Source organism: Siniperca chuatsi, linkage group LG22 (genome assembly GCF_020085105.1).
Source record: "Siniperca chuatsi isolate FFG_IHB_CAS linkage group LG22, ASM2008510v1, whole genome shotgun sequence".
NCBI classification, from domain to species: domain Eukaryota; kingdom Metazoa; phylum Chordata; class Actinopteri; order Centrarchiformes; family Sinipercidae; genus Siniperca; species Siniperca chuatsi.
In genome coordinates, this window is record NC_058063.1 from 11,725,053 (window position 1) to 11,734,721 (window position 9,669).

At 37.4% G+C, this 9,669-nt stretch overlaps 1 protein-coding gene across 2 annotated transcripts; it reads left to right on the plus strand.

The window, feature by feature from the left end:
- Positions 1-491: 491 nt before the first annotated feature.
- LOC122870528 (caspase activity and apoptosis inhibitor 1) lies at positions 492-4,371 on the plus strand. Of its 2 annotated transcripts, none has more exons than XM_044184783.1 (6): positions 492-728; positions 2,142-2,336; positions 3,054-3,138; positions 3,264-3,321; positions 3,435-3,502; positions 3,626-4,371. In XM_044184783.1, exons 1-6 carry the CDS (start codon positions 624-626, stop codon positions 4,114-4,116), a joined length of 1,002 nt encoding a protein of 333 aa, XP_044040718.1. In that variant the 5' UTR covers positions 492-623; the 3' UTR covers positions 4,117-4,371. The 2 variants fall into 2 exon arrangements, with proteins under 2 accessions (XP_044040718.1, XP_044040719.1); XM_044184784.1 differs by having other exon boundaries at positions 2,145-2,336.
- Positions 4,372-9,669: the final 5,298 nt, after the last annotated feature.

A 9,669-nucleotide genomic window follows, 5' to 3' on the forward strand; every position in this document is an offset into this window, starting at 1 on the left:
GCACTTCCATCAACAGCTTGAGAGGTCACAGGAACGGCACCTCTCACTGTGAGAGAAAGGTTCAGTCAAAATACAGACGGTTGTGCAGCTATAAGATTCAGAGAATATGATATAACATCAGACTGACAGTCTTTGTTACTGTGGCTAGAAGAAGAGCTGTTTGTTAGAATGTGAGAACTTAGAGGCCACACTCATGAATTAAGGACGTATGGTTATAATCAAGCATTGCTATTCTCATTTAGTAAGTGTGGTAGTAGATGCAATACATTTTAAAAGAATTCAGAATTGTTGCACAGTCGAGACTAAGTAAGATACAATAACACTGCTAAACCTGTGAGATAAATAAGGAAACAAAATGATAATTAATTACATTAATTAATTACATTAATTAACACGACAGAAGTTAAAATACATGTTAGGATTTAGCCTTAGACAGACGAGCAGCAACGCCCCTGCCCAGTAGGTGGCGGTAACAAAACAAGTTAGGCCTGTTTATTGCCGACACCAAAAGAAGAAGTCGTCGCTTGCTAATGACATATTTTCCCCCCTCGACTTTCAACTTTAGCAAGTGAATTCATGAGTAAACAGTTTTCTGGAGAAGGACTGGCGTATTTACCTTGAAAATGCTGAAAAAGAAATCAAGTAGTACTGAAAAGAAAAGGAAACAGTCGCAGTCTGAAGAGCGTCATGACAGCAATAAACGCAGAAGTACGGTACCCATCGTGGAGGTAAGATATTTAAGCTAGTGACATGTTCAAGCCAGTCTCATGCTAATGTCATGTTTTGTTACATGTAGCTACAGTACATCTGCGCTGCTGTAGTTAACTGCATTTGTTGACAGTCTGTAGACCCATAGGGTACGGAATTCAGAAGTTTACCAGAAGCATTTTCCCAAAACAATGATGATTGTATCTTATGCGTCACTTTAGGCAAGCCGTGATGTTTTAACAATAGTATTGAAAGCCTCCCTGTTTGTGTGTTGCTGTCCATTCGCTAATTTGAAACACTGGAACACTGACGTCCCAGCGTTCTAATACTTCAACATTCTAGCAGTGTTTTTTCCTTAATTTGCTACATCGTAATATTTGGCAGCAATTGTATTTTAATATAATAGCGGTTTTATTCGTTTGGTTTTGTGACTAACTTATCACTAAACCGAACATGGATTTTCCTAATGGGGCACTCGGCTCTGATACTGTCGGTACAGAAAACACTGCTAGCTGGCTTGGTGTCTTGTCAGCCAAGAGGTGTGAATAACTGTAGAAATTGATAGATGGTACTGTCAAAGTTTTGGCCTTGGCAGTCATTGGAACAGATGTCTTTTAAATCAGGGTTGCTGCATCAATCTTTGATGATATTAAGCTGTGCGCATTAATGGCAACAATAAATTACAGTGGATTGACTGTTTGATTTATTGTACAACAAAGCCTTAAAGTTAACTAAAAATGAAAAAAAAACAATTAGGATTTTGAATTAGACATAACATTTAAGTGAAATATAAAACATGTACATTTTTGTTCAGTTGTGACGTAAGTAAAACGGATTTAAACGCTGATATGGGGTAGAGGAAAGGTCAGAAACACCTCAGTGTAACTTATTACAGTTCAACAGCATCACAACCTACAGCTTCCACATGACCATAACGTTGAATCAACATCTCTAAAATGATTTCCACATAAACTAAACATTTTAACTTTCATGAAAGGACTAAGATTTACTGGAGGGCTGTTGTATTACTGCATTAGTTATAGCTAGATGTACCTAATATAGACCGTCATCTAAGTGTAGGTTGCAGCTGTGTGACCTGCATATGTTTTCCTTTTTAAAGCAGTTGATTACACAAACCTGTGTAATGGATAACTATTTAAGAGTTTTTAGGACTACTTAATGCCTGTTTGAAGAACATGGGAAACCTCTTTCACAATATAACAAACATGAAGACATAAAAAATTTTTGACACTGAACCCAAGTTTACATTATGGTTGATTTCCTGTATCATTCCTGTAAAAGTAGCACACCAACAAATTGCAAAGCCTTTAAAACCTTCAGTACTTAATTTAAACTTCATTTTACAGTGTTGAAAACCTTCAATTTCTTTGAAGACCGCCAGACAGTCTCAGTAACATATTGGTTTCCTAAAGCAGGACTCCAAGGATGAACTCGCTGACCCAGAGCTGGACAGGATTGGCAGTGACATTGAGGACGGGGGACTTGACCTCAGCCTGCCATTCCAGCCCATCACTGCTTATGTCACTGACAAGCGGGAGATGCTGGAGCAGTGTTTTCATGTGCTCGGGGACAAGAAACTACGGAAAATGTTGCCTGATGAACTGAAGGTAGTTGTGTGATCATGTAAACTCCATTATATATAATTGTAAACTAATAATCTTTGTATGCCTGGAATAAGACAGGCTGAAAGTAAAATGTCAGTTTTAAATAACATTTTCTCAATGTTACAACATTAGTTTGTGGTTTTAGGGACCACATTTTGTGCTTTGGCAAGTGCTGTCTTCCAACATATATGGCCATATTTTGTACTGTTGGCTATATTCCAACAGCACCAGCTTTGGCTGAAAAAGCAACAACACCTTGAGCAATAGTGATCATTTCATGATAAAGTTTGTTCCATCTTTTTGTAGGCATATACTGTATAATGTTGCACATAATTAAGTTATGTTTCATTCATTGCAACTTATTGTAAGTCACCTTATCCACAATTTCCTTTTCAGATCACTTAAAAAATTATTTTAAGTTAAATAGAAAATTGCTGCTATTACTATTATTTTACATACTGTGTGTGTAGTTGCTGGTAAGATTTTTATTTTTATTTTATCTGTAGCTATAAATTAGCTATGGAGCTGTACAGTGAACTTGAAAATTGAAGTTAAAAACATACCAGCGTTTGTTTGTGCCAACTCTAGAAAGCATATGACATTTTAAATTACAAAGTGATGACAGACAGAGATAAGGCCATAGGCTTCTGCTGTTTGCTTGGGGGGATATTAAAGCAACCTATCGTCAAAGAGACTATTTAAACACGTTATCATTCACAGGACTGTAGTTTAGAGGAAATCAAAAAGTTGTGCTTGGAGCAACTGGAACCGATCACAGAGAAAAATCTTATTCAGATCTTAACAGGTAAGACATAAGGCCAGTTTGGCAAATTTTTCACAGCTTCGTACTTTCTGGACTCTCTGTGCTTAAAACAATCTAGTATTAGTACAAAGCATTTTCCTTCTCTGAAAGCTGTTGTTTGTGTCTAGGGGAAGAACTGACATCTGGAAATGGCGACAAAAACACAGAAGAGACCTTGGAAAGCCAGTGAGTATTGGTTTGATAACTTACTCAGGGCACAATTTCAGAGTGAAAGTAGAGTATGTTCTCATGCTTTTCTCATACATTTATGTGTTTATTTCATTTTTTCCCCCATCAAGGCAAGACAGTAATGTGGACTCTACATCTTGCCTCAAAGAAACTGCAAAAACTGAGGACCCTAAGCAAGGTAATTAATATGTAATGTGCACAAGGAAAATCCCCCAGGCACTCAAAGACTTCAAAGACAGAAAAAAAAGCTATAAAAGGACCATTTTACATTTAAAATGTCTTGGTGTGATTTTCTTTACAGAGGGTGGTGGTTCAGGCGAGGAGAGTGACGTCCTAAGCATAAACGCAGACACTTACGATAGTGACATAGAGGGACCCAAAGAGGAGCAGACTGTTAAAGCTGTGGACAGGGCAGTGAAAGTAGCAGACAGCAGCAGGGCAGGCGCTGTCTCAGCTGTAAACCCCCACCCACCAAATCCTCAACCTCCCACAGGCTCTCAACCAATGGAAGCAAAGAAAGACATCCAAAGCGACATAGACAAAAGCGTTTGTGAGATTTTAGCGTTTTCATCCACTTCAAGCAAAGAAGTTAAAGAACAGAGTGTACCTCCGCAGCCTACAGGTGTTTGTTTGCCTGTTGAAGGTGGACCTGTTTCAAGTCGTGCACCTGCAGCATGTCAGCCGTCAATTCAGCAACTGGAGCTCCTGGAGTTGGAAATGAGGGCAAGGGCCATCAAGGCCCTGATGAAAGCAAGTGATGGGAAAAAGCCTTGCGTAACAAAAAATGTATAGCTTGTTTTTATTTATTATTTTTTGTTGTAGTTTAATGTTTTATAGTCTTTAAAATAATTCAATTTACAGATGAAGCACTTTTGTTTGTGTTTGAATGATATAATTCATAACACCGATTTTCTCTTTTTAACTCCTGATTTATTGTATTGTGTGTACTGTTCAAGCCATGTTGTGTTATTACTTCATATTGGAATGATGTTACAGGCTGTTTAATGTGAAATTATACAACTAAAGGCCTGTCCTACACCTACTGAATGAATGTCTTCTTGGATGATTAACATAATGGTATTTCCAAGTGCATTTTTCTCTCTGGTCACTAGATGGCAGTGTTAACCTTCCAAAGTACATCCATGGTAATGTTTCTAATCTGTGCAGAGGAGAGCAAGACATGATTTATTTGCTCATATTACAGTCAAAATGGTCAAGGCAGCAAGTCGAGTTCTCTTAGTAATGATGTTATTTAGTAATACAGTTAGGGTAAAAATCAGTGGTGGAGACTTTCCTTGAGTCAATGTTAAAAGGATGTGAGAATATCAGAAAGATATGTTGTTTTGTATGTAGCCTGAGCTTTGCCAAAGTAGCATTGTTGTCATTTACAGTAGACACGCCTGCAGTATTTCTTCACTGAACACCTGTTTGTATGTAAGTATGCAACACCAGGTTTTAAAATAATAATAATAATTTTAAAGATTATTTTGGGGGCTTTTTTGCCTTTTATTTGATAGGAACAGCTGAAGAGAGACAGGAAATGTGGGAGAGAGAGACATGCAGCAAAGGGCCATGGGTTGGATTCGAACCTGCTGCGGTAAGGACTCAGCCTTGTACATGCGCCCCAACACCAGGTTTAAATGGATATCTGTTAAAGATAACAACAAAATCATTCCCACGGCATTACAGACAAAATACAGAAAAACCCAAAATTGCAATACATTTTATTATTAGACCCCAGCTGTCCTCACCTATACATCAAGTTAAAGAACCTGCCAGTTTTATCCACCAGAGTAACTTTGAAATACTTTTTTTTTTTTGGCTTTCTGTACCTCTGTGGCTGGAATTAATAGCATCCTCTCGCCTAATAGTGTAGTGTTTCCGCTGTAATTTATTCCAAAGCTGCTTTGTTCCTGTAAAAACTGTAAGGTTGTGGTGTGTGTGCAATTACATGCAGATGCATGGCAAAACAGCTCTCTATCCCACCACCCCAAAGGAGACAATGAAATGTGCGATAAGAAGCCAGTTGCCTCCTGGGTATTTGCATTTAAAAGGGTTGTTTCATGGGAGGAATGAGGGTGGGGAGGGTTAAATGCGTCATTCTCTACGCATTTATGTGCAGGTATCTTTGTACTCATTTATGATTTGAAGAGGAAAACGTCCACTTTACTGCAAAAGGGGATACAATGATTCTAAAGTGCTCATGGTGTCTGTGATTGGTGAGTATTTATCGGTGTCATTTTACTGCTATTAGAATGCCAATTATGATTTGGTGTGAGCAGATAAATGGCTTTTTAAGCAGACCTCAAAATGATTGGGCTGAAAAATGGATTGATGGAGGTGAGATGATACTGTTTTGTTGAGGGAGTACTTTTTGAATTCAAATGAACCTTGTGAACCATGTTGAAATATTGAGGTATGATGCTTCCATGAATGGTGCTATTATGAAAGCCAAAAACAAGGATTTGCAAAACGTTCTCGTGCCCACCAGTTCATCTTTTAATAGCCACACCTGTCATTTTCCTCAGTGTTGTGACCAAGCCTCTGCTTAGTGATGCTAATTACACTATTATCCTCAAAAAAATTTATTTTCTAAACTTTTTCTATGTAACAATCTTTCAAAACTTTAAGAGGTTCTCCTTAGGAAGAAACCATGAACTTAATGTAATCTCTCACGGTTTTTCATTCAAACTGACTCCAGGTACTTTAGTCATGTACTAGATGCTCTTGAAGACTTTATATGCTACATACTGTGAACTGTGAATAACGCACTTGACATAACATGCTAAATGTTAGTATGTACATGAAAACATTAACGTTGAGAATTACATACAGTGACAGTGCTAACTGTAGTGTCCCGGCACGCTGATGTTAAGTCAGCTGTACTTCAAGCCTGATAATGTAGCGTGCTTGACATGCTAGCATGTTAAACATTTAACGTATAGAATTACATTTAAACTGTAGTAACAGTGCTAAATGTTGCCTAGTATCCCGGCACTTTGATGTTAGCTCAAACCACAGGTGTATGTGTAAGTAAAGTACATCTGGATGCTGACAAATGACGGCTGGGGCTGTTGGGTGTTGCTACTCAGCTTGTCAGGCTCAGCTCTACATTGTCTGACAAGCTGAGTCTGAGATGTTATAAAATGGCCACTGATGTATTACAACGTGGCGCCACACTTTTCCCCAAAATAGTGGTAAGATTTAATGGCAAAGCTGTCTGTCTGATTTTTATTAATCCAACAATTTATTTTTTTTGCATGCAGTGAGCCTTACAGCCTTGAACTTGGTAGGGGAGCTTCACTGTCTTTGCTGTTGCTAAGTCAAAAAGGGGCCTATCACTTCCCTCCCTAATGTTTCTTTTGGTGCACATTTCTGCTGTGTGTGTTTTGATAGTTACAATGTGTGTTTGTTTTTTGGAGCATATTTTCATTAAATTTTTGTGCTTTCACTCTTGTATGTGTTTTACTGTTTGCAGTACTTTCCGATTCCGAGCACTAGAAAGCACAAGTATGTTTGTGAAAAAGACAACCTGTCAGTCCAATATGAAACTCGAAGGACAAAAACAGGTATTGAAAAATGTTTTGTCATTTTTTTTTTTAAGAACACATCCTGTTTGCATAAATAAAGTAATTCTCTTCAAATTTCCTCTGTAGCGTCTCTGTTCTTTCTGCAGCAAGAAATTAAATTGAACTAACAGCTCATGCTGACAGGCAATAAATAACTTAGCACCTCCATATGACTAAATGAATTGGTTTCCCCAAGCAGTGACTCAGCGGACACATTTCATTTTCTTCAAGATTCAGACCGTGTTTTTCTAAATAAGTAGAAGAAGAGATGTTAAGTGCTAGATGTAGTTTTATTTATGTGCATTTCTGTAATAGTACTAATTGATGTTGGATTGGCAATAAACATCTTAAAGACTAGAAAGTGTAAGCCTATAAACGTGTTGATTATATTTGAATAGAGAGAATACTCAAAGTAGTGGCTGGATAACATAACTTGTTCATGACTCTGTGTCATTTCTGGCCTTGATGTTTTTGATTTTCTGTTCTAGATGTTGTATATCATTTGAATGCTGGTTCACTAGGCATTTTGGACTTGGAAACATGTATCCTGTTCCCTTGAATGTAAAAGAATGACAAGTGTTGTAGTTTCATCTCAGGTGTGCTGCACATCTGTTCACTATTCACTTCATCTGTGTGCATAAATGCTTGTTTTCTCAAAGAGGCAAAAGCTTGGCAGAACCCTTTTTGAAAAATGTGAAGTGGGTGATTGTGAGTTTGGTGCTATTTTTTTTTTTTTTTTTTTTTTTTTAGTCACTAAAAAAAATCCCTGAAAGAGATTTGAACATTTGATATTCCACTCCAGTGTAGTATCTGAATTTTGACAAAATTCCTCCCACTCCTCTGACATCTGACTTTCAGATTCCATGCATGCTCTCTCCGCATGGGTCCCCCCACCCCCCTTCAACTTCGGGGGTCTGCATTTAAATGGTGCATTAATACCATCAAACAACCATTGAAATTCTGGCATGTAGACCAGCAAGCCAATAAAGCAAAATGCTTTTGAAGGATATTGCAGACATCAGGCAGGATGGATGACCTCGCACAATCAAATCAGCATAATCAAATGAAATATCACAATATTACATCAAAGCCAACTCCCACCGTGGCAGCAACTGCAACACGATCAACAAGCTCAATCCTAGGGGTATCAGTGCTTTCTCACAGAAATGGTTGATGGCCTGAAGTGAATATATTTCACAACTAACAGACTAGGCTTTGTGTAAATCTGTGATATTGTGTGGCTTTTAAATATTCATTTAATCTATGGTTAATCTTCAATCAGTAAACGTGACTGATTCCCACTGAAATGAGTATGCAGACTGCAGCCCTAATCTATAATAGCATGCAAAGATTTAGCTCTCCTTTGAGAATTAAGGGTGATATCACCCAAGATAATTATGAGCATCCGATTAGATTTCTCTTTCTACATCAATAACGCAGAACACTCTGAAGCTCATTTGAGTGTAATACTTCTAAAAAATGCTTTCATGTCAAATAAAATACACATTATTTAAAAGAATTTCTATGTCACTACTACTTATGCAACCACTCAACTTTGATGAACTTGAAAAATATATTTTACCATATGGATGTATAGTAAAAGGGAAATTTATTATTAATATATGAATTCTAGTCTCTCAGTCATTTCCTGTTAGTTAATACAGTTTTTTTGAATTTCACAAATGTGCGCTGATACTGTTTATGATTCTGCCATAAGAGTGATTTAAATTTGACTAATATCCCATGCAAGGCAAATTAAAAAATATCTAAACATAGTACTACACAAACATTTTTGCTAGCTTTTCTACATTATATTATATCTTTGGGGAGTTCCTTTTGTGAGAAAAACCTTACTGGGTTGAATTTGTCAAAAAAAGATGAGAACAACTAACCCTAAAATATATATTATGAAGAAACCTCAATACCCTACTGTAGTGGAACACACACTGATCCTAACTTAATGTGGCACTGAATATACAGGTTTTTAAAGACCTAGAAATTTGAGAAATAAACTCCAAAGCCATTCTAAATCCAGTTTCTTTAAACCAATCACACTTTCTGTGAAGCCAAGCTTTAAACAGCTGCATGGTTATAGTCCCAGCTGTCCTATGAACAGCAATGGACCACCAAAGTGTCCCCCAGACAGATGATGGATCACCGCACACAGCCCTGGTAACTCACACTTTTACGATGCTAGGTGAAGACTACACCATTCGTGCTGGGTTTGGAAGACATTGAACTGTCAAGTCCTGGTGGGGTGCCATTTATTTAGTTTTATTTGGATGATTTATTTCCCACAGAAGGACCGAGCCAAGTAAATTACTTTTGTCAGAGTTGTGATAAAACTGTCAAATTGCTTCCCACCATCAGCTGGCAAGCAATTGTATTACATAAGTAATTGTCAACAGGAATGTCAAGAGATGAGTATATTGCTCGCTGACTTTCTGTCTGTCTTTCCATCAGGGTTTTACGTTCCTTGACTTAGTTTAATGTTCTTGTCGTGTGTTTTAGCAGCATGAAGCTCTCCGGGGTAAAACCATAGTTTGGATACAAGAGTCAAAATTATTTGGTGACACCAGTCTCAGTTACGCCTTCTTTTTTATGGTTCACATTAACAAATAGGGCATGTGTCATTTATCACTTTTGATTGATGGCTGAAAACTTTTATAATTCTTTTTAGAACTCAACAACCTGCAGATTCCTTTAAGTTCTAAAGTTATGGAAGATAATAAGTCAGACATGTGGAGTTGTTGTCTAAGTCACTCAAACTATTACA

Bases quoted from the DNA above. Each gene is read 5' to 3' on its own strand.
- LOC122870528 (XM_044184783.1), top strand. From the start codon at position 624: ATGCTGAAAAAGAAATCAAGTAGTACTGAAAAGAAAAGGAAACAGTCG. The intron at 3,322-3,434 runs GTGAGTATTGGT...TCCCCCATCAAG, and splicing joins GAAGAGACCTTGGAAAGCCA to GCAAGACAGTAATGTGGACT. The intron at 3,503-3,625 runs GTAATTAATATG...TTTTCTTTACAG, and splicing joins AACTGAGGACCCTAAGCAAG to AGGGTGGTGGTTCAGGCGAG.